General features: G+C 45.0%; 1 protein-coding gene across 5 annotated transcripts in view; it reads left to right on the plus strand.

Moving 5' to 3' along the window:
- LOC115382770 (rap guanine nucleotide exchange factor 1-like) overlaps positions 1 to 25,201 on the plus strand; it is a 47,705-nt gene that overhangs the window by 6,355 nt on the left and 16,149 nt on the right. For 4 of the 5 annotated variants that reach the window (XM_030084649.1, XM_030084650.1, XM_030084651.1 and 1 more), the window contains exons 2-7: positions 18,674 to 18,819; positions 20,648 to 20,826; positions 22,827 to 22,983; positions 23,767 to 23,855; positions 23,931 to 24,089; positions 24,808 to 24,858. In XM_030084649.1, the coding sequence (XP_029940509.1) occupies positions 18,674 to 18,819; positions 20,648 to 20,826; positions 22,827 to 22,983; positions 23,767 to 23,855; positions 23,931 to 24,089; positions 24,808 to 24,858 (781 nt within the window). The remainder of the gene's footprint in view (positions 1 to 18,673; positions 18,820 to 20,647; positions 20,827 to 22,826; positions 22,984 to 23,766; positions 23,856 to 23,930; positions 24,090 to 24,807; positions 24,859 to 25,201) is intronic. The other variant, XM_030084653.1, reaches the window with a different exon arrangement.

The raw sequence follows: 25,201 nt of genomic DNA on the forward strand, positions 1-25,201 counted from the left end.
GATGAGTGATCCCACTGTTGCACTACGAGCCTCGGTTTGACATGCTGCAATTTTGAGGTTTCATGGCAGCAAGCGTTTCACCCTCCCTCCACCACAGAATGAGAGGCTTGCTGTTCCCGTATAGGTTTAGCTGTGTTGTAATTAGATTTTTCGTGTGTGTGTGAGAGAGCTGTGCATGGGAAAACGAAAAAGAAGGAGGGAAAAGAGTTTAGAGAGATAAAGAAGCGAGGTGGAGAACTGAGAGGAAGACTTTCTGCACATGCAGAGAGTCAGGTAGACAATTGGATGGATTACGCGATGGATAACGATTGGACGGAAGCAATCGATGGGAAGTGGAGAGCAGTGTCTCAGAAGGTTATCAGGTCTTTGTAATATGAATGTTTTCAAAGCCGTTCTGCCCTCGGCATCCTCAACAATCTTCCACGGATCTAAAGGCGGGCGTTCAGATTGTTCTCAGAGATCTTATATGTAATTCAGTACTACTGCTTCCGTCCGTGCGCCTGAGACTTTGTTCCTGTGAGCGGTCCTGAGACCATGCTTCCCTTGAACGCACTGCTGCGTGTTGGCCTACATGCCACAGAGCAGGTCATTTATTCCTGCAGGTGGTCCGCTCTCCCTCTAATGAATGTGGAGCGCACGCTCGCTCTCGTTACCTGTGGGTTGGACCTTCTCCAGGATCACTGATGTCAGCGTGCTTCGCCGAGCTGGCCTACCCGGGAGTATGCGATTCTCGCCCTTTTACAAGAACATTTTTAAATAAACAATTGCCCCAATTTGGAAAAGGAACACTGCTTTTTAATTCCTCCTGACTTCCGTCAGCGCTATTTGTGGATCTTTCCTTTCAAGCGGCGTCTAACGTGAGTCAAGTGAGAATGGTCATGAGGACCGTGTAGTTTATGACTAATGCTCAGCAGTGCTATCGAGTGATAGCTGTTAAAAATGCCAGCCTGACGAAAAGGCAGCGCGGACCACGAGCGTAACCACAGCAATCACCTGGATTAGACGCTGGGAGAACTAATTGCTCCTGGATGGGGAATATCAGCTGGAGGAGTCAGGCCTCCTCGGAGGACACAGACTCCTCTCTACAGGGGGATCTAGATGAGGATACAGGTAAAGACATCTAAATATATCCACACTCGATGTCTCTGTTTTATTTTCTCTCTACATATTGGCAGTGAGATCAATGCTGCACTTGATCTTTTGTTTTGAAGCTGGAATGTATTTTTGTTGCTGTTGCATAAACAAGGAGCAGAACGCTGATAAAACTGGTTACAGTTTTGCTATTCTCTACTTTTGCTTCAGTAAACACACAGATTGAAATGTAAATGAAGACTACTAAAAAAAATCCTTTGTAGCACATGGTTCTATTTCACTTGCACAGTTTCTGGAGTAACTGCTTATGGAAGTTTTCTTCGAATGCATTTATTCAACAGTATTTTTTCATTTTTTTTGTTGGGCGAATGCGTATTTTCATTGTTCTTTATGGCGACGTGTGCTGCTTTGTTTAAGGCTGCTGCTGCCAGTTTTGGAGCTTTCATGTAAAATAGGCTTGCTGGCAGAATAAAATGCAGGGGACATTCCTCACTGTGCTTTTTGTGTCGTGTGGCTTTACAGAAGGTGCTCATTTTGCCCTGCTTGCTGCCTTTGGGCGGACCCGGCCCAAGGAGGCTGCTCGACAGAGCCACAGCCTGCTGCTTTGACTGATCAAATCCAAAATTTGTAGACAGAGCAGAATATATCGCCTCTCTAACCGTGCCCCGTGAGGTGAGGATCATTTAATGTACCTAGATCCTGTGGCCTTAATCCCGTTGCACAATGTGAAATATGGTATTGGTTGCACTCTGTAATCGCTGCAGCGTGAATCCAAGCTGTCCTGCCTTGCTTCACCATGGCAGTCGAGTGTGTTTGTTGATCCACACGTTGGGTTAACACAGCTTGATTTATTAATGTGTGCTATGAGCTTGTGCTTCTCCCGCTAAGCTGTGTGAACAGATCCACCCTGGTGAGCCTGCAGCACATAGAGAGCGGCTCCATAATTAAGGTAGTTGAGTCCATCATTGTGTAATTACACAGCGCCGGGTGCTATAATACCCTGTTTTCAAAACACACAGTCTGTGGTGTGCTGGGCCTAATAAATCTGTGCATTTCAACCCAACAGGCAGTCAGAGTCTGTGTGTGTGTGTGTGTGTGTGTCTAGTCTGCACCGACCTGCCCAGCCTCCATGGCTGTGATGTCCCACGATACAGACGGATAAAATGAGTAATGTGTTTCAGACAGATGTCCAGATGAGATGTTTTTTGGGGTTTTTTTTTTAGCCACAGATGAACTGGAAATGCACTGATAGCATCGTTACTTTTCTCTTGAACACAGTTGGTCACTGCCGATGCTGTCGGATCCCCTCACAGTATTTTAGGTTTTCACTGCCCAGTAACTGAAAATATGCAAAGGTATTCAGTTGCATTGGTTGTAAATTGCAGCTGCGTTGCCTAATTAGGCTTTCTACATTATTTATTTATCACACACACTTCCTTGAAGCGGACTTCCCGACTTGAAGCCTAAATCTGATAGCATAAGACTGCTATGGATGTTTTCTTTTATCCTGTTCCAGAAGAAAGACACTTTGCAGTTAACATGTTTCAAATAAACGCCAATGAATAATCCGTGGTCCGTTTCACTGCTTCTATGTCAATTCACATTCAGAAACACTTCATCTTTTATAGATTTAACAGAGTTGTATTAACTGTCCATGCGCCGATGCATCTGCTGCGAGTTATACAACTGCATGCAAGAATAAAGTGTCGAAGAAAGTACATGTGCATTGGAAGTAGCTAAATGTCATGCTGTGTTTGTGGCTGTGCGCTGGCGACGAGTGTATCGGATCGTGGAGACCCCGGGGTGGCATGGTCGGGTCAGGGCGCTGGCATACAATGAAGGGGATGTCCCGCAGTGGCTGCCAGTTTCCGACGCCCGTCCCTAAATCAGGAACGGGCAGCGAGAAGTCGCCATTCGCTCGCAGACAAGCCAGCCTTGTTGTCAAGGCAGATGTGGGTGTGTGCATGTGTGAGTGTTTGGTCGCATAAATAATCACAAATCTTTCCTCTTTTTTTTTTTTTTTTGTAACTCACTCTAACCGCAGTTGACATACTTTATTGCAGACACACTCTGTGTTTACTTAGTGATTCCCCGAGCCTGTAGCCTTCTGGGTTGAGTGGAGGCTTTGTTTGATTGTCAGTCTTCACTGACCCATTTCCTCAAGGATATTCTCTTTCAAACAGCCTGAATGGGTAAATATGCTTTTAAACTAGCAATAAACCATAAAGCTCATTAGTTGTAAAATGCTTAGCCGCTGTACATTCATTTATTTGCTATAATCGGTAAACTTTGCCTTCAAGGGACCTTTTTTTGTATTCCTTTTTTTTTTTTAACCTTTTTTACTGTATCTTTTAAAGGAAGGCCTATTATGCCAAGACAAGGTTAACCTTCTGTTGTTACATTTCTAGCTTATATCAACAGTTTTATAAAAAGCTGCAAACTTTTTATTGTTTGTTCAAGGACCACAAATTACTGCGTGAGAGTTGTCCCAACAGCAGCTCATGTTCTTCACTTTCAGCTAGATGGAGGGCAAGAATCTCAAAACAGGGTGTAGCAGACAGTTTTTTGTTTTTGTTTTATTTGCTTTGCAATAAGAATTAAACACAATTCAAGTTCTTGGAATATTGATGAGAAGAGACTTACAATTCACTATGTGCTGTTTATTTTGTCCTTTATTATATGTTGCTTGCCTATACTTATGTGGTTGAAGAACTAATTATACAGGTCAAGTTTTGCACCAAATGTTTTTTTGATCACGTTTAAGAGGAATTGAGAAGGTGCAGAAAGGCTGGTTGCTCCTGATTTCAAGCGTCGGATGTTTTCAATATTCTGCATTCAGAGAAAACACCAGACATCTGCAGTCCCGAAATGCAGAAATTAATTTGTTTGCGTTCATTTGCGTCCCCGTTTGAGTCAAAGACTCCTCTGCACACAATGGGCTAAATGACACCACACACACACACACACACTTTCAGGGACTTCACCTGGAGTTTCACTCTCACGATGTGCGTGACGGGGCTGTACCGGTGCTGCTGCTGGTAGTTAGCATTGTGGCATATTCTGGAATATTCCCAGTCCTAAAACATTAGCTTAAAGCTAACCGGTATGAATGTGATTACCTTTGCTAAAAAACTATTAGGACATCAGCTGGTTGTTCTTCACGCAGTTTATTTTTGAATTCGTTATATCAGAAGTTTCAATGGTTTGACTAGTTATTCTTTTAGAGACTGTTTTTTTTTGGCTAATCCCAAGCAATAAAGTTGTTGCGGTCGTCTTCCTGTTTTCATTTAACCTCCCAACTCTATTTTCTTCTTCTTTTTTTTTTCTTTCTTCATGTGTTGCTCCAACACGCCGTTTCATGTGGAGCGATGTCATTACTCAGAAGAACATTAAAATCTCACATCTGTTTTATGTGATCGGGTTAAAGAAAAATCAGATCATAAAGTTAGGATCTTTTAATTGGAAATGCGTTCAGATCCTGCGTTTAAATGTTTAATTGTTCCAGTGAAAAGCGCTTGGGTATATTTATAGGGAAATAAATAAAGGACAAAGAGCTCGAGCAGGAGCGTGGTCAGTGTATTTTTGTGTGTGCGTGCCTGTTTGTCTATGAAAAAAAAGAAGAAGTCCAGTCGAGTTTGTGTTACTTCAGTGGGTGGGTGATTATTCATCTCTGACACGGCTTAAGCAGTCATCACCTAATTATAAGTGGCCGTGTGCGAGGGCGAGTCTCTTCTGCGCGACGGACACATCTCTTATCAGGGTCTATTTTTAGCCAGCTGTGAAAATGACCAAAGTCAGAGAGTTTGCTTCGCCGGTGTGCGTCTCCACTGAGAGATGCACTGAAATATGCGCCATCTGTCTGTCAGTCTTGCCCAATAAAGTGTTTGTGCCGTGTCAAGAGGGGCGACAAGTAGCCTGCCGCTCAGACAAGATGAGCTTTGTGGAGCGCTCTTCCACGTGGAGAGTGGTACCACTCCTCACTGCTTGAGGCCATTTACTGTTGCCTGTGCTCCTCTGTCTGTCTGTATCTGCCTCCGTCTTGTACTCGGCAGTGAAGTGATTGGTTCTCTTGTGGCTGTTTGTCTGTGTGTAGGATCTGTCTCCTATCTCAAGTGCTTTATAGTGCCTGTTTGCCTCCTGCTCTCTTGCCAAACAGCTGCCGCTCAGTGAGAATCCGTGAATTCATCTCGGCAGATCAGAGTTTCTGCTTTTTCTTTTTCTTTTTTTTTTCTTTTCTTGTCTTTTTTCTTTTTTTTTTTAACTGTCGCAGCGTCTCCGTTCTGGTGCTGCTTGATGTTAGAGATACTGACAAGCCAGGTATTTATAGCACTTTGTGGTTCTTGAGTCTATTGGTTTTACCCAAGGTGAACCTGCCTGCCTGTCAGTCTGCTCTCTTCCAGCACGAAGCTTCGGTTCAGGAAGCGAGCTTTAAATGGAATGCTAAAAAATGCAGGGAAAACGCCGCATCCCTGAGGTCACCTGAAGGATCGGACTACTTTGAGTTTCTCCTTGTTGTGTAGCACATTGTGCTTCTTTGTCTTGTGTGTGTGTGTGTGTGTGTGTGTCGCTGTGTAGGCCGGATTTAAGGGGGCGAGCTGCAGAAGAACGCAGTTGGGTTTGGTCTGAACTGTGAAGGGGGAGCGGCCCTCGGTGAGGGAGCCATGGGACAGGAAATCGTACCAGTGACTTCGGCGTCAGTGGGGAAGGAACAGGAGGGGTACCCAGGATGGCGTGCGCTGTGCGATTTCCCGCTTGCAACGCTTTACATCATATAAGCTTGCCATGCCCTCCAGTGGAATTCTCTCAATGTTTAGTGCTCCTGAATTTTCATTCTTCACACTTGTTGATGTGATCCTAAAAATAGCTCTTTAGCACCACAAGACATTTTAAACATTAGATTTCTAATTCTCTACCAGTACTAGAACAACAACTAACAACTTGCATCAGTTGTAAACTGGGCTGCAAGCTTTTCTGAAGCGCAGTTGACCGTCTCCATGAACTGTCCTTGAACACTTCTTCAAAAATTGCCAAAAGCGCCGGCAAGCAACACTCTGAATTATTCTGGAACACTTCTTAGAAGGTGTTAAAAAAAATAATAAAAAAAATAAGAAGAAATAAGGTCCTCATGCAGCGGCAACTTTTCCCTTTTATACACCACTGGAAAATAAATACTTAGCCAATGACAAACATTTAATGTCATTCTACCTTTAGTTAAGAGCTGCAGCTCCAAATCATTAAACAACACTCAACCTTTTAACATGCTTGTAGTTATTATTTAAAAGATCTGTACAGATTTTAATCATGAGTCATAACAAGACACTTCTGCTCTTATCACCTCAGTCTAACATGATAAACATCTCGAGTGGGAAATTTTCCTGTTATTATCTGTGTATTCGAAATGAGTCATTTAGATCTGTACCAGGGGAAAAACATATATCTTAACCCTTTCTGGTCAACATTTGCTTGAAAACTCTGAAAGATAAGGTGGTTGATAATCCATAACACAAAGGCGACCTTTTGCTAGAGTTAGCCTTAGCAAAAAAAATTTTTAGTTTGATTGGAAAAATGTGACAAACTGCTATTGAGTTCTCTGAATTGTTAAAATTTAATGGTAAATCGACTAGCAAAAGGAATGATCTGAGAGGAGAAATGTAACCACTGCTGTCGTAAGAGATATTATCTCATGGCAGCATGTTTCTTACTAATTTGTCTCTTGAATAACAGATTACTTCATGGGGCTATGCCCTGTGCTGATCAACTCCAGTTATTACTGAGTGGTAGCTACAGGCTCACTTAAATCTAAAATGCAAGCCGTCACTGCTTTGGGAAATGTAGGAGATTTTTCCCTTTTCTGCAGTGGCACTCGTACAGGCTTTCAACTTTGATTTATCTTCTTTGGCTTCTTGGTTATATATTGTGGTTGAAGCTCAACTATGTTCCTTTTGTATCTCACTTCGTTGTTTATGCATCTCCTTTGTTATTGGGCCCAAGTGTAGTTGTGAAGTTTGGGTTTTTTTTATTTTATTTTACAAATAGAGCATCAAAAGCTTCCAGCTCTAATGCCATATATTATGTTGCGTTTGCCGTCGATGATGTCGAGAACCGGGCCCCGAGGCGTCCCCCCCCCACAACCTTTTGCTCGTGGTTGAATAGTTTAGAGAGACTCTTTGTTTGCTCATTTGTTTCTGTCTGTGGACGCGGATTCTTGTGTGAATAATCCGCGTATTGTTGGTACGTGTGTAACTGTTGTGTATAGGACAGTCGAGTCAGCGCAGCCTCCGGGCTAGCTCCGTAGCTTTTAGCACACCCCCAATGAGCTGCTGTGCCAAATGCTCCCATTATCTGGTTCCTTCAGCTGGTCCAGTGCCCACTACGGCACGTTGACCCACATAGTGACTATCCTACTACTACTACTACTGCTACTACCATCACTAAGGCACTTTCATTTTGAACACTGATTAAACCGAGTGTAAAAGTTGGAATTTTATGTACAAAATGTCTTTTTTTTTTCCCCCTTACTGTTTGTATAGTCCGAGATTCTTCACCAAGGTTTGGGCTCAGTTTTACAGTTTTACGTTTTATAAATCACAAATTACAGGTTATTCGCTGAAAACAAAAAGGAAAATAGTGGTTTTTAGTCATTCGCAGAGCAGAGCACGATCCAGGGGACCAATATGAGTCATGAGATGAGCTGTTCTGTCAGGTTTTCCATAGATAACATGTTGTTAGACATTTGTTTTGATGACCCATTGGCTTAAGTGGAGCAACATGGAAATCACAAAGGTTAGATTTTGAAACATTAAAAATGTGTTTATTTGGCCCTTTATTACAGGGACTGCTAGTGTAAATACCGCCAGAGTGAGAATTGTTTGCTCACCCTCAGATCAGTCACAGCGCACAGCCATTGCTGCATGATGTGATCCATCGACATATACAGCAGCCTAACTATACCAAATTCCTTTTAACTTACTCGCAACTACACATGCCATTAAAAGCAATGGAGTGGAGTAATTGACGTGGAAAATTGCAAATAAAGCTCGCCCTACGGGTGTGAGTTAATTTTGGTAAACGAACCACCAGGGGCAAATTGGATAACACTCTTGTTTTCACAGATCTGCAGTGATGTGCGAATGTGGACAGTGTGGTGTTTACCATCATCGCACTTCACCTCGTAAAGGGGAAACGTGTGGGTAAACTGTATTCAGTTAACGGTAAAGATGAAACTTCACTTAAAACAGCAGCAGTGGTGGGAAGCCACAGAGGACTGCAGAGAAAAAACACAGATGGAGAGAAAAGATGGCGTTGACTGTGTGTAGAGAAAAGTTTGGAAGATGGGAGTTTTGTTGGCTTCATAGCTGAACAGAGCTGGCATCGAGGCCAAAGACTTGTAAATGTTTATGCCACCACACAATACACAAGGCTTAATGGTCCCACCCTTTTCTAACACTGACTTCAGAGCTAAATGACCTACATGAGTTCTGTGTCGGTCACACAACCTCTGGGTCGGAAATGCACCCTGTGTGGAATCAAATAGGTTTAGCGCTCCATATATAATAGTTTGAACAAGAGCAGATAATGGAGTCACTCGCTTTTAATTAATGCCGTGACAATGAAGCCACCTCCTGAAAAGACGAGCCTCTTTGTGGAGTGTGAAGAAGACAACCTGCTGGTTTCTTTTCCTCAGCCCTTGCATGGGTGGCTAGCCGGTCTGATATTACACATTTTGTCAAGGTTTCCCGTAGGGTGCTCGAGCTGAGTCAAGGTCGTGAGTCATGCGTGACGTCAAGGTACACCCTGAACAGGTCACCACTCCATCACAGAGACACACACAAAACCTCATGTTTCCACACCTATGAGCAATTTATACAGATTTTGGCTCATAAGTTTGTTGGTTGAAGTCCTGCTGCTGGCCTGTGGGTCCCAGAAGTGCAGGTGTCTCTGCACTGTGACACCCATCGTCTCGTTATTGTTAGTTATGAGTCTGGTGGGTTTAGAACAGAGAAGCTATTTAACCAAAACGGATCAAGCAAGTTTGCTTAACCGTTCTACCGCAATACAAGACTTTATTCAAAAAGTGCTGTGTGCTGTCTCAGAGCTGACCCACTACCCTCAATATCATCCACCACATCTAATCTGAAAGATATGTAATTATGGAGCTGCTTATACTCTTCTCTGACCTCTGCTGCATTGAGTTTGGGCACTGTAGTTTATTTGTAGCTGAGTTATGACTATGGGAAGTTTCCCTTCCTCCCTCTGCCTCACATGCTTGTTATCTTTTCTGTTGTATATTTTTGTTTGGGTTAAAATACTGCTGCGTTACTTAAACTACTGTTTCACTGTGGTCCGTGGCTGATAATGGTTGGTTATTTAGTCATTGGTTGGCCCATCACCTGGACCACCGCCTGGTGGTCTAAAACTTGTTCTATAATTCCAGATCCTTAATACACATCCAGTCAATCTCCGTTCAAGTGGTCCCTTCACTTCACTTATTTTCATTATGATTTTTCTCTTGAATCCAAGAGAAGATCATACTGTGGATCGCACCCCCCTGACCCCCTCTAGACTATTCCTGAGGCTACCTGCTTCATGAAGTGTTCCAGCTCCCCCTAGGGGTTACCAAACCGCTACTTCAAACCAAACCTGTGAATATGTTCATTAACATGATACCAGACAAACGGACAGACTCAAGAATGCAGGTGTGTCACCAAACGATTAGACCGGATTAAATATTATTGTGTCTCTTCTTGCTGTTCGTTGCCTTGATGTCTTAATGCGACATATTTTATTGTTGCTGTTAATTCCAGTTTTGCTTCACCTAGAGATTCATGACTTGTTATCATATAATATTATTGTGGTAGGAGTTGTTCAGGAGTTGGGTTGGGAGTAGAGCATGCTTTCTAGGGAAACTAGGTGTTCAAGGTTTGGCTTTCAAGCTTTCCAAACCAAACTCATAAGTCCAGTGCGGCTGAACAGAAAAGGAATTTGGCTTGTGTGGTTGCTTGTTAAGACTCTGTTTCTCTGAGTTATCTCATGAGTCACTCAGGTAATGATGTCTCTACTCACAGAACAGGAGTTTCCCTTTATAGACGTGTTTTCAGTCATTGCTCTGCTCTGTTGTTTGGTTAGATTTGTGTGAAGATGGCTCAAACCCTCTGAAGCTATGTTTTTTCACCCCCCCCCTCTGTTCACGCTCTCATCTTCAGATTGCACACAGACATTGGACACAGCTGACCAAATGCATTCTCACTGAGCTGTTATGGATTCGATTGGCAGTTTTGTTCACATGGATTTGCATTATAGATCGCCGTGGTTGTGCGCTCTGTTCGCCATGGTTGACCAGACCATCTGTTTCCATGCAACCCAGCGCACAGAGCAGCTCCATCACCACACTGATATTTGCTCCTGATTACTGACCCGTGACTGGTGGGCCTGCTTTACTAGTCATCGACACGCTGAGGGCCATGCTTTAGTAAGTTAACAGCACAAAATATTGGACTAGATGAATTTTATAGAAAGGAGTGTTTAAAAAAAAAAGCATCACAAAAACATCCATTTTTTCTGCTTGGTTAGAATTTCGCAGATTCTATTAGGGTGCAGTGATTGGTACTCTTGCTTCACAGTGAAAAAAATCTGTAGTTTGAGTCCAAGCTTTGCAGGTTTTTTTATATTGGGTTTGTAAGTTGTGTGTGTGAGTACTTCACTTTACTCCCACAGTCCAAAAATCTGCATTTGATGTTAAGTGGTTGCTCTGAATTGCCTGTATGTGGTTATATGAGTGCATGAGTTTTCCCTTTAATGGACTGATAACCTGTCCAAGGTTTACTCTGCCTCAGGGACTACGGATGGAAATTAGCCTAGGCTAAATCTGGTGTGAAGCATCTTTAAATAATGTTTTTCACACATTGTCCCTGTGAAATAAACCAATAAACTAAACTAAACATGTCGCCAGATTTGATCTTTTTTGGGTGTTACGTGTCCACAGTGTTTGTAATTGCTAGTTTTAATGAAGTGATCCATAAGTGTATCACTTTAGAGAAATATTGATTCTAATATCAATGAATTATTTTTTTTTAACTGGTTCTCGAGTGTTTTGCCCAAGTCATCTAAAATAATGTCTATTGCCATTTTCATTAGTCATCAGGAATCATGCACTTGGGCGTACCATTCTGTGGATGATGGTGCTGTCCATGTGGAAACCATCTCATGTGTCTCATTTAGTCATTTGTTAAGTGAAATACAATACATGGGAAGTGCATGGAGCACTTAGCATCCATTGTATCTCATTTACTTACTCAGTAAGTGGACCTGATGCTCCGAGTGTCCCTGTGGCTCATTGACGAGCGACACACTCAAGCAGCACAGCTGGAGCTGTAACTGTAACCACCACCTCTTCTTTTTCTGCTGCTCCTTGAACCAGCTGCTAACCAGGATCAGGATCCTCTCGCAGGGCTTGGCCTCCTCCCCGCCACGCTCTGGATTGCAGCTCGGCCTGCGGCAGCGTGAGACGGAGAGCCTGGTGCATCCTGCAGCGCTGCGCGAGTGCAGCACGTTGATAACAAAGGACATAAAGAGGACTCGTATTGAACACTGAACACAGCCAGCAGGAATAAACCACTACAATGGAGAGAATAAATAATTCACTAAGCACTTAACTATTTCCTGTTGATTTTTTTTCCCTCTTTCCTCTCCATATTTCTTCCTGCTGTTCATCCTACATGCCTCAGGCTTGCATTTCCCACTCTTGCTCCACAACAGGTCTTCCCTGTGGAGATAGGATGTTTGGCACAGCTCCTCCACGTTTTGGCTTCCACAGCATAGCAGCCACTTCGATTCTTTCACATCGCTGTAATTTTTATCGACGAGTGCAGCCTTGGTGTGCGTTTCCTACAAAGCGCTCATTTCAAGTTTGCCTTCATTTGGTCAGGTTGAGATCTAAATGCTCGAACCGGGTTTATTGAGCTTGTATACGATGCAGTATAGCTGTTGAATACTGGGATCGGATGCTTCAAAAAGACTCCTTAAATATATATTTATTGACATTACTCGAAATACTTAACTATAGTTTGTGCTGAAGTTTCTTTTCCTGAGTGTTATCCTGTTTTTGTTTAGATATCAGGAACACTCCTCAACGCAAAAAATGTTGAATATTTCATGCAGCTCGAATCTGCTTCCCCGCCCTACTGTCTGGCTAAAATGTTCCAGTCATATTAATCTATTGGTTTGTTATTGATGGGTTTCATTAGGAGAACATTATGAATGATTTTTTTTTTTCAATATATGTGTGATTTACAATTTTACTTGATGAGCTATCCGAACAACTACTTAAACTAACATTCAGTATTGATTATTACTGCATTGAAATGTGCTGGAACCAGCCTTTGCTTTACTTTGTGCTCCTCTAAATGTGAAATATCAACACACACGTGGAATTAAACTGCTGAAGAATACATTTACCTCAGAGCACAGATGTGTTTGTACACTGTCTTCCAGCCGTTAAAGCAGAACTGTTTAAAGCCCTCGCGTCCGTCCTTGCAGCTTTCACACCACAAATAAACTCATTAGACAATCAAGTTGTTCAGAACATCATGAGTCACATCATGACAACAATAGTCGACCTGCTGATGGTGCTTCAGCTTCCCTAAATCTAGCGACGGCAAAATCAGAAAGGTTTTTTTTTGTCAGTCTCCATCTGGTTTAGTTAAAAAGTTGCGTCCTTGCGAGTATGAATAGTTTTTTGGTGAAATAGTCGCTGGCAAGTATTCTTTTCAAACACTTTCTGTTTTATTTCCCCAAAACTTTTATGAGCGATGTCAGCAAACAGTATGCAAAATGCACAAAATGTTGGGAAATTTGTTTCCCATCTGCATGAAAGACGAGGGATTATTTTCGTGCGTGCAACACACATCTGCTCTGTGGCTCATCCCACAAATGCATATTCCTTCCAGAACGGTGTAAGATATATTGGCAAGAAGAAATATTCTAGTAGACACAGATTTGCTAGTTTATTTAAGAATACAGTGTGCAGGATACCTTGGCATGCAAGTACATATCATTTCTGAAACAGACTGCGCAAAAAAAAAAAAAAAAAAGCATTCTCTCATGCTCTTCTCTTTGTTTACAGTCCAGTACAGCTTTGCAACAGATTTTTTCGGTATGCCTTGCACACATGCTTTCAGACCATGCCCCCCTCCTCCACTGCCTTCTTCCCTCCTCAGCAGCTGGCACAGTGACCTTTGCGATTCTTGTTTCAGTCTGGGAGCGATCTAAACGGGTCCATAAACGCAGCTCCTGCACACACTTTCCCTGCGAATGCTTCACTGCAGGAGTTCAGCAGGAGGTGACAGCTGTGCGCGCGACCTCAAGCACAAACTCGGCGGCGTCTCCTCCACCCCGTTCTTCCTGTCTTTCCGAGGGTGGAGGAGGCAGCGAGGGGGGCTTGACCAGCTGTCCCGCACCGATCACACCTGTACCGAAAGAGACGCACATCAATCTGCCGGTCTGTCAAGGCCCTCGCTCAGACCCGGACAGGCACATATGCTGCCAATCATCAGCTGTGTGCTTCCAGCAGCAGCAGCAGAGACCCTGTCTGCTCCTTCCGTCGTTTGAGGCTCTCGTGACTAGTACTCTCCTGTTTTGTTGGCATTTTGTATCCCCAGAGAAATCGGACGAATCCCGCTCCGACAAACTGTGCTTTAAATACAGGAAAAGCGCACAAACAGGCAGAGTTTCAAAGACCTTCAGGTGTATTTTTCTGACAGCCTGGTTTGGGAATGCAGGAGCATTACTTATTCATTCGAGCTTTGTGGGAACATGATTAAGCTGCGTTTGGACTGTTTTGCATTAGCGGCACCAAAACATTTATCGCCTGCCTGAATGAGCTGCTGATGTAAATTCATGCTCATGTTTACAATTTTTTTTGATATATTTCACACTCTGATCGACAATCTTGTTAACATAGCCAGTTAATGAAAGTGTCTGCTGCGGCGGCTCTGTGCTGTTGATGGGGAAACAGCAGACTGGTTGTATTCCTTGGGGGAAACAGCTGAAAAGTGGTAATCTATACAATGCCTTTAGGCCGCTCTATTGAATGTTGTGGGTTGTTAAGATACACATTTGACTTTGCAAATGTGACGTGAAATGTACACAAAATCAATTTCAAGGTGTATTGTATATATTTAACACTTAGGCGTTTGCTTTTTTCGCCAGGAGCATCCATATATTTACACCCTGTGTGTGTGTGTGTGTGGGTTTGTGTTTGCTTATAGAGTAGCAAAGCCTTCAGTGGAACCAGCAGCCACAGACTCCCGGGGACTCAGTGTTGTGTGAGAACTCTCCCAGGCTTTGTTCAAGAGTCGTTCAGCCTGGAGTGTTTGTTTTAAACGTCCCCATGGCCTTCCACAGCAGCAAAGTGTCTGGGCAATTTAAATGCCTCTAAAAGATATTTATTTTGTAAATCCTTGACTATTGACTTTTGACGGTGTCACTCTCGCTGTTTTCCCCCAATTCTTTCTTTGTTTTGCATGTCTGGCAGATTTGTTTTTGTTTTTTTGTTGCTTCAGTCTAAATGAGGGGTGTCAAACGTAAGGTCCATGGACCAAAACTGGTCCACAGGAGGTGTCGATTCAGTCAATTCAGTCTTCAGACGAGCGAACACAACACTGAGATTTCAGTGATGCTGCCGCGAGAGCTAGCTTCCTCTCTGCTTGCCAGCTAGCGTTAGCCTTAACGCCGTGCTGTCAGGGTGAGTGTCGGAGTCCTGAAGCACACACAGCCCGAAGGGCAACGCACTGTGACCATAACACACACCGTCAAACATGTTGAGGGAAAATATGACTGCAGGAAGGTCCAGAGTCAATGCCTGTTAACTCTATCAACATGGAACTGTCCACAGCTCACGGCAGCCATTATGTACACGATGTGTTTAGTCAACACTTCATAGAAAGGTGCTTCAGTTTCTGTGTCGCAGTGCTGCATTGAAAACCCCCAAAATTTGTTTTAATGTTTAGTCGCCATGGAAATACGACCATTTATCAGTTGATGCGGTGTTTGGAAACTATTAATTTCCATTTCATTTCACACAGTCCGCACGACTGAAACATTTTTCAGTCATTCACGCTTCCGTTATTTGCGCCTCCTCATTTCCCACCTGTGACCATCAGACAGTGTTAGTGCAGCTTCGGAAGATAAACCTAACCGTTTCTGGAAGTCTGGCCACACTTTCTCTGAGCCTCAAATTAAATGTCAAATATTGTGTTCACTTTTTTTTTTTCTGTCTCTGCAACCTCTCGAAAGTTTTTTTTTTTTTTTAAAAATGGTTGCGAAAATGACAGCGAAAACTGCCCATGAAAAGGACAAATGTTGCCACAGGTGTACGAGAGCGCAGAGTTTTCATATCTGCACCCGATATTAAGTGTGTGTTTGTGGGCCAGACAGCTGAAAAACATTAAGGGAGAAAATATTTTCAGTGTGAGGTTTCTCTCCCTCTCCCTCTCTCTCTCTCTCTCTCTCTCTCCCTCTCTCTCTCTCCATCCATGACTAGTCAGATTCAGTGTGAGAGACATTACAACCACTGACTTCACCAGCTCATAACTCTGAGCAGCAGCGGGAGCAGCAGGCAGGAAGCCGGGGAGCAGGAGGGCGGACACCGACCGGCCTACATGACTACAACAGAGCACTTCACTGTATTCTCCCTCCGTTTCCTCCTCCTCCTCTTCATTGCTGACTTTTTCTTTCACGCTGTTCATTTCTTTCTCTCAGTGAGGTCATTGCTATTCTGTGGCCAGACTTCCACTTTGCTGGAAGTCTGGTTTTTCTGTGAGAGGGTTTGGCTCTGTTCTCCGAAGTGGGAGTCTCACGGAGGTGGTGGCGGAGAAGTGAGAAGGGAGCATCGGATAGCGGGAACCAGAAAAACAGCTGAGCCGCAGGGACTGCGATGAGGAAGCATCTGTATCGATCATGCGTGGCGGTGACTCACTGCGCTCATGTCAGCGCTCCGGGACGGGCCTGTAAACCCGCGCGGAGTCCTTCTGGGCCTGTTCGGTCTGGGATTGAGTTGAGAGGGTTCAGCATAATGTGAAGTCGGCTCCAGTCCCTTTCCACTTGTGCCAAACAATGAAAAGGCAACCAGGTCACACAGATACGAGATTATCTGAGGCTGAAGTATACGGATGCTCTGCGCGACTTCGCCAGGAAAAACTGGGCAGTGCAGGTATGAACAGCCTCGGGATAGTGAGGCAAAAATAAATAAAAGCCCTTTATACATTGGCCGTGTTATTCAGGCTCCATGTGGGAACACAGCGTCCCCAGTGGCTGAGCTACAGCATATTGATCCAGGCAGCTCTTAAGATGAAAAGGTTGTCCGTTTCTGCGGCGGTCTTCGGTGTACAGAGTCTCTGCTCTCGCTCAGATAAACTCGGGCACCTTCCTCTGTCTCGGCAGAGCCTGGCTGCCCACACGCTCTTTTATTTCTCGTCTCCGCTCAGTGTTTTAGCAGTCACAGATGGTGTGAAATGAAGAGGCACAACACACCACGAGGAGGTGACTGTCTCTGTCACATGGCGTTGGTGCTTTTTCACTGACATTCGCTTAACGCAATCTACAATCGCAGAAAGCACGAGGTAGCGTGAGCCGTCCCCCAATCCCATTGTTGTTGGCACTTTGATCTCACACTTCCACAGATAGCTTGAGCAAGATTCTGAACCCGAAGTTGCTCCTAATGGCGCACAAGCACCTTGAATGGCAGCGTGGAGTGCATGAGCGAAGGGCGAAATGTGAGAGCAAATCACATGAAACGCCTTCAGACTGTTGCAGCTGTGTATTGCTTATAGAAGTACAGTCCATTTACCAGAGTCAGTTCTCAGTGAAGAAGTAGAGTGTGTTTTAATTAGCGTACCCTCATCACACTGTGTCCGCTAATGATTTTAAGTTTGCAGTGTGCCGAATGCGGTCCAATGCCACGTATGTAGAATTGATTTGACCTATTTGGTTAAGAACTAGGTCAGAGGCAGATTAAAGGTGGTGAACTGCCGTGAGATGCGTTTCCAGAAACTCTTTAGTTTATTGAATCAGCTAAAGGACTTGATTCAGTAATGCTCACGGAACGGCCAGCGCCGGTTTATTTTTACACAACACTGATAAGATTTTCACAAAAATGCAGCGTAAAACACAGTCCAGAAGGATCAGGCGTAGCTCGGCCTCGCAGCGCCGGAATGGCAGTGAACTCCTCTGCGAAAGCGCTCTCATCAACATTTTTAATGAGGCACACAGAGTCTTCCTTGGCCGCCTCAGCGAACTTTGGCTTTTGCAGGGAGCAGGGGATGATGAGGATTAAGGGCGGGGAGAGCGAACAGTAGGGTGGGTATGTGCGTGGCATGTTGATCGATGGCACAGATGAAAGCAGGGCCCTGCTGGAAGTCTGGTTTGTGGTGTTTTCCTGCTGCTGATTACCATTCGGAATCCTTTTCTTTCGCCCGTGGAATGCCAGATCCCGCTGTCATCGGGCAGAGGGGAGATTACAGCAGATAGAGGTGCAATTTCGTCGCTGATAAAGCCCACATTTCCTGACTTCTCCCACTGCTGTTATTAGGCATTATCTCCCGATTCGGCATGGTGTGGAGATAGTGAAAGAGGGACAAAGAGGTGACGGAACGCCACGAGCGAGCAGTCAATTATCAAGGGATTAACGGAGCAGGGGCTCCATCCTCCTCCTGGATTCAACCAGCACTCACCACAGTGAACAAGTTGGCTTGTGCTAAATCACTTGGCGATTATGAAGCCGCTCGCAGTTTCAGCACGAATCAGAGTGTTTTACTCTAACCACGTTTCATCTGCCGTCACGTGCACATGGTGGGCATCTGGATGAGACTGTCCTTGAGGTTCAGGATGAAGCCAGAGAGACTGAAGAGAGGCAGACATTTGAAAAATATTTGACGTATTTTTGCTGTCAAACACAACAAAGACAGGCATGACATTTTCTTGCTTCATGAGTTTCTGGGGAGTGAGAAATGTGGAACTTCCAAGTGGAAAGAACAATATCCAAAAGTGGTCTTTTTCCCAGTTTGATAGTGGAAAGATTGAGAGCACTCAAAGAAGCTAATGCCTCAGAACATGCCAGCATTTGCACATCTACATGATCCATCCATCTTCTCTACCACTTCAGAGTCGCAGGGCGCTGGAGCAGATCCCAGCAGACTAGCAGAGAAGGACGGGAACTCGCTGAACCCATGGTCAATCCATCACAGGCCAAACACACACTTTCACACCTACGTGTTGTTTACAGTCGCCAGTTAGCCCCAAGTGCCTCTTCCTGAAACTGGAGGAGGAAATGTTGTTCTGAGGCAACACTACGCCACTGTGCGACCCATCCACATGATGAACCGCATATTTTGATACTGTACCCAGTATTAAACAAACACACATCAGTATTTCTGTGTAGCAATGAGGTCCGTTCGTCTGCACTTTGGCTCGTGTTTGTGTTGAAGTGTTTATTGATCTGCAGATTTTGATGTTTCCATCGAACTTTGATCCCCCTCCTCCTCCTCGACTGACCGGCCCGTCTCCTCCGTTTCCCTTCCGTCCGCAGACTCACAGCGGTCCCACCTGTCCACCTTCACCATGATACTGAAGGACAAGTTCCATTCTCCCAAGATCAAGAGGACTCCATCCAAGAAGGGCAAGCAGCTGCAGCCTGAGCCGGCGGCCAAGAACACTGAGAAACCCACCAACAAGGTGCGTCTGTGGACAGAAAATGTGTGGGCGTGTGCGCTGTGGGAAATCTCCATCCCACCTATTCCTGGTGTTTGTTTGTCTATTGTTGAGACTATTGTTTTCCTGTCTGATGCTTTGTGCTCGCTAACTCCATTGTGCCTGTGTGAGTGTGTGTATGTGTGTGTGCGTGTGTGTTTCCCTGCTGGTTCCCACAGCCCTCCAGTCACCGCGCTGGCTGGCTGTGCTGCAGCAGGTGTCTAAACCTATAAAGACATGAATGAGACTGGGCCACTTCCTGAATGAACTCCTCTGCTCCCTCTTAAGGGTTTCGCTGTAATGAGTATACTCCCCCAGCAGCCCCGCTGTGACAGACTGGAGGAGCGGAAAGAGCGCTTTAGCAGGAGTAGTGAGATCGCTCCGAGCCAGAGTCTTTCCGACCTGTGAGCGAATCATAGAAACAGTCGGGTTGATGCAGAAAAATGTTGTGATTCTCCTGATAGTGAATATTAGATCTGTGCAGCATCATGAACCACAGCAATCACTGTGGAAAGAGTCATTAGTTCCTGATTACTTCAGGAAAGTAATCCTGTTACCTTACTGATTACTTATTTCCAAAAGTAGTTAATTACTTTGTAACTTTTCAAAAACGTGATGCACAACCTGAATACACCTTAAAGCAACAGAGCTTCAGTCTAATTCTGTTCTTTCTGTATATCCCGTCATATAAAACTGAATCAAATGAAAGTCTCCTTTTTAAACTTTTTATTAGTTTCAATGTTTGAGCTTTGTGCACATTGCCTCCATCATATTTTAATAAAATCAAGTTAAATTTCTACATATTAAAGCAGAATAAATATAAATCTATTTTTTTGTGTGTACTCCTTCGAGATAATATTAAAAAGTTTCAGAGTCTACAGTGGAAATGGGAAACATGTCCTCAACAATATAAGACAGTGATGATCTTCTTCAGCTCAGTCCTGTTACTTTTCAGTCTAACTTCACCTGTTGATCAGGAGAAGGGTCCTCTGAGGTTCTCCTGGTGGGTTATGGTCTCCACAGTGGTCTCATCAGTGCCCCTATCTGTGGGTTCCTCGCTGAGTCTCCTTGCCTACTTGCGAGGTGCTTGCTGAGGTTTGAGATGGAATTTTTCTCTGTAGTTTGAAGCTTTCTCACTGTGTGCTCTGATTACAGTAACCTGTTTCTCTCTTTGTGCTCCAGACAAATTATAGGATTGCTTGAACTAAAATACACTTGCCCAGTTTGTGGATAACAAATTTCGGTTTTCCAGGATTCCGGTTTGAACTGTCAAAACCACGAAACATGCTGCTCTTTATTAGATTGATTCAGACTCTGCAGAGCTGTGTTTAACCTTTACCGTGGCCTTGCACCGTAAATTTTTATTTTAATGTGACTATTGGAAAATTAATGGGCCACCAGTGATTTACAGTTATACTGTATCTTGGGAGTCGCACATTGATCCTGGCCCTCTGTAAACGTAAATCTTCAATGCCATTGCCAGCATGCTGGGGCTGCAAGGTCGGGTTAAAGTTAGGATTAATATCTCTGATTTAAGTCTGTGCTTGTGAGCCTTTTCTGGGTAGAGTTTGCAAGTTCCACCTGTGAGTAAGTACTGTGTGTGTGTGTGTGCAAGTGTCCATAAACTGAATGTGAGGTCAATCAGTGACTGTGATGAACCTGTCCAGGGTGTATTCTACATGCTTCCCCACAGCCTGACGCTAGAAAAACCAATATAGAAAATGTATGGAAGGAGGAATAAGCAGAGCAGGGTAAAAAGAAAATTAGGAAATAAAGTCAATTTTGTGGCATTGTGTGTGTGTGTGTTTTCCAGAAGGTGAGTAGGCTGGAGGAGCAGGAGAAGGAGGTGGTCAGTGCGCTGCGCTACTTCAAGACAATCGTGGACAAGATGGTTGTGGAGAAGAAGGTGCTGGAGATGCTCCCAGGCTCCGCCAGCAAGGTGCTGGAAGCCATCCTGCCTCTGGTCCACGTGGAGGCCCGGATACAGCACAGGTGAGTCGCCAGCGCTTCTCTGACACTCCCTCAGAAATGTAAAGCCGCACATGATGAATTGGTAAAAGTCAGGGGCGTCAAACGCAGCCAGAGCTTACTTCAGATATTTTTTCAGATAGTTATCATCCTTTCTGAGCGTCAGAAAAATGTTTTCTCTTGAGGATGTTGATAGCAGAGTTGGTGCTCACATTCTGCACTTAAGTAGAAATACAGCTACCTTTACTTAAAAAGTAATAAAAGCACTTATTCAGCTTAGTAACAGCAATAAACCGGTGGTTTTGAAACATCTACAAGTACAAAAGTACATTTTGGAGTTTGTTGTTTTCTTTTCCGAAGCATTTCCTGTGCCTTCACATGTGCCTCGCTCACATTTTAAGTGTTGTTATTGTAAGACTTTGTTTGTCCGCATGGACACACCGGCTGAATCATTTGCAGCAACACATGATTCAGCTTGTATGACAGTTTTTTTTTTTTCGTCAGAAACTGAGTCAAGCTACTACGTGGAATGTGAGGAGAAAATACAGACATTGGTGTTCACATGTATGAAGTAATAGTTTTAGGGAAAAAAGAAGTGGAAATTCCTCTTTGCTGACTGGTGTAGGTCGTTCCGTGTCAGGACCGAGACTCACCAATACGCTGGAAGAAATGACACCTTCTCTGGATACAGGAAATGTTAGAAATTCCATTCATGTGTTGGCCTTTGTTGACGAGTCACATTATCAGTTCTCTCCGCACTGAGATGAATTCCATCCCCGAGACTTGTCACCTGACGTTGTGTGTCAGCTTGTTTTACTTCCTCTGTGGTTTGAATGAGCTGTTTCTGTGATAGTAACCTGAGCTGCGCTCAGATTGCTGAAACGTGTTAAAACTCCTCTCTGCGTCTCTGTTCCTCCCCCCACCCATCGGCACAAGTGAAAGTATGGAGGTCGGAGGCGACGGATTCTGTGTCTCGCGGCGCCGTGTTTAGAAGCAGATATGTTGCTGCAGAGTTGCGAAGTTGGATTTGATCTCGGTCTCATGAAGTGAAATCCCAGTCGATGAAAACAGGAGCATTTTGAAATCAAGCCTATTTTTGCCTTCTACACTATAATTACAGACACTTACATATATTCCCATAAGCAGCGGAGTCTCTTGCCTTCTTTTGTTGTATAGTTTGGGACTCGTCGCAGCCCAGAACGTTCTGTTTTAACCTCAGGGTACACACAGCAAGGTAAACATGGCTGTACTGGAATTGTTACCCAACTTGAGCCCAGATGTTTTTTTGGCCAGTAGGCTCAGGAACCATTGCGTAACGGTCATTGCATCAATATTGTTGTTGCTTTCAGAGGCAGGAATCTTTCCCCATTGGCTGAACAAACTTCTTGGTTTGCCGTGATTCGAATCAATATTGGCCCGATAACTGGGTCAGCGGTGGGCGTGACACCTACACGCTGCAGTCGGCTTTGATTTGTTTGCCGGAAGATTAGCGGATCAGTCTCTACACGCTCGAGTCTTCACCGACCGAGCAGCCAAAGCGGCCCACTTTGTGCAATTCGCACTATTCCCGCTCGCGTCCACTGTGACCTGCAGCTCAAAGCCCCCCCCCATCCGTCAGACGCCTCCGCTCACCCCGGTAGTCTCCGAGTCTCCCACTCGGGTCGGGGAAGAGCCGTGCAGAGACGGTGGAAGGATATTCCAGCACCGTGAATCAGCTGCAGCGTGTCGGTACAGGCCCTCGCCACACCTTGGTGTTAGGTCTGACTGCGTAGTCAGGCATTTCTGCAGTTCCTCAAGGAGCGCCAATCCCAGAAATACAGCTTCACGGCTGAAATGCATGGAAGGAAATGAGACGTGTACATATGTCTGTGATTTCTCACACTTCCTGTCTAACATTTGCTCGTCCGGTTGTTTTTGTCTTCACACCCCACTGTTGTCTTCAATTATCCTCTTTTTTTTTTCTTTTCCCTCTTAAATTCCTCTTCTCCATTCCTCGCTCCATTCCCACCCCCCTCCTCCGACAGCTCGGCGCTGTCTTCGTGCCACAGCCGTGTGTATCAGAGTCTGGCGAACCTCATTCGTTGGGCAGACCAGGTGATGCTGGACGGCATCGACCTGGAGGACAAGGAGAACGTGGCGTCCGTCACCACCGTGATCAAAGCGGTGCTGGACGGAGTGAAGGTACGCCCTGCCAGCATGTTTTTCCTTCCAGTCGAAGATAGGAGGGCCGGAGGTCATGAACTCAACATTATCGTCTTATCATGGAAGTCATCACACAGGTGACACAGTCACATGTGAAGATCAGATTAGATGACAGAATACTTCACATTGTTTATTTAAATCTGCACTAAAGCGTTCCCTCTGACAGATTGTCTGCGGTGCAGTGAAATAAGAATGGGCTTCAAACAATCATTTAAATCTAACTTCTGGATTCCTGCAGGGAGTGACTCCAGAATCTGAACATGGTTAAAATGAAGTTTTATTTTGAGGCATCGATTAGCAGAAGTGACTTGTCATTTCTCCAGTCTGTCTGCGATACTCAAGGAAACAAACACATGATAAGACGCAGCTTCTGCCACTCGCTGCCTCACTCCCGTCCAATCTTGATGCTGCGAAGAGATCGAGTCGGACAGGAAGTTCCCACACACGAGGCTCAGAGAAGCCGGAAATGTTCCAGATAAAACATATAACGTCGACCGATTCTGTTTGACTTAATTTATTAAACATGATCTCATTCGTGGGGACAACAGGTCAGAAGCCAGCTTCACAGTCTGGCTGTTATTGACGTGTGTCTCAGCATCCTGAAGTTATCATGAATTCATGGCACGGCGACTTGGTGTCAATCTGTCATTTAGGGGGATAAAAGTTAGGATTTATGTCTTCGTGTTGGAAATAATGACGTCTTGGAAAAGCAGGACTTTCAGAGTTGGTAAGGCAGAATTGTTTTCTTGGTCTGTGAAACAGGAATTGGTGAAGTTGACCATAGAGAAGCAGGAGCAGCCGTCGCCCACCACCCCCAGCAAGCCCACGCCGCCCGCCGCCACAACGGAGAGGTCGGTACGAAGCCTGCAGCAATCCCGCTCGTGCAGAGCAGCTCGTTGACTCGACCGCCTGGTCTCTCTGCGCAGCAGCGCGTCTTCGGAGGTGCCGTCGATAGACCGCGAGCAGGAGGTCTCCAACAAGACGGCGCCGCCGGCCGCTCCGGCGGAGCCCGCCCCTGAGGCGCCGGACGAGGACGTGGCCCCCCCCAAACCCCCGCTGCCCGAGGCCAAGATGGCCGAGCTCAGGTGAGGGCGGCACGCACTCCCCATGCAGAAATGTTCTGGATAGAAAAAACCTTTGACAGGAGAAGAGTTTGAGAAGTTGTTGAAGTCCTCTCGGGTGATATTGTGGGCATTGATTTTTCTTTTTTTCCCCCACTTTTAAAAGAGAAAAGCAGAAGTTCCCATTCTGTATTTCCTCATCTGGATTCTTTCTGTTTTCACATTTAATTCGAGCTTGCAGTTTCGGTCTGAATATAAACTGGGCTTATTTCCCGGCATTCGCTCACGTTAACAAGTTTTCTAAAGGCTTTAAAAAGCTTTGGAAGGCGGCGAGGATGAGGCACTTATGGGAGGAGAGGGCGGGAAAGCAGCGAAGTAGATCTGTGATGGGAATATGATGAGAACACTGTGGACCGGGGGTGTCAAACGTATGGCTCGTGAGCCGAACCTAGTCCGTGAGAGGCTCAGATGTGGTACGCCATAAATATTTCAAAGGAAAAATTAAAACAGATTTGGTCTTTAAACAGTTCACCAAATACGTGTTTTGTAAAAGTGGAAGGTCTAAAAAAGAACAGTCCTTTTCTCTTCAGACCGGTGCGGTAGTCGGGAGTTTTCTCTGTGCTTGCGTAGCTTCTTCAGATCGGATCCACTCCGGTGTGTTTGTTGCTCTGCCTCTTTCTGCTGTCTCTCTCAAAATGCTTTTTCCCTCCATCTTTGATTTTCCTTTGGACTCTGGGAGCAGAGCACAGTTGAGTGCTGACGCTGGCCCAAGGAGACCCTCCCAGAAGGAGAAGTATGTTAGCCCATAGGATCATCGTCTCCGTAATAACACCCCCCCCCCCCCCAGCCTCCCCTCCTCCCGCTTCTGGATTGGATGAAAGTGTTTTGTTTTGGATTTTTTTTTTTTTTTTTTTAAACTGCATGGTTGCATTGTCCTTAAAGTATGTGATCCTGGATATCCCCCTGAAGGCCTCCTCATCCAATCAGAAGCCCGTCCAGTGCATGAGCGTGTGTGACTGACCCCCCCGAAGCGTCTCCATTCGCCGGCCTTCACACGTCACGGTGGCTTATGTCGGCCCGTCGCCCCATTCTGACCCGGCATTAACTCACCCAGAGACGTTTGACAGAGCAGGTCG

The sequence above is a fragment of the Salarias fasciatus genome, assembly GCF_902148845.1.
Source record: "Salarias fasciatus chromosome 7 unlocalized genomic scaffold, fSalaFa1.1 super_scaffold_4, whole genome shotgun sequence".
Classification (NCBI taxonomy): Eukaryota; Metazoa; Chordata; class Actinopteri; order Blenniiformes; family Blenniidae; genus Salarias; species Salarias fasciatus.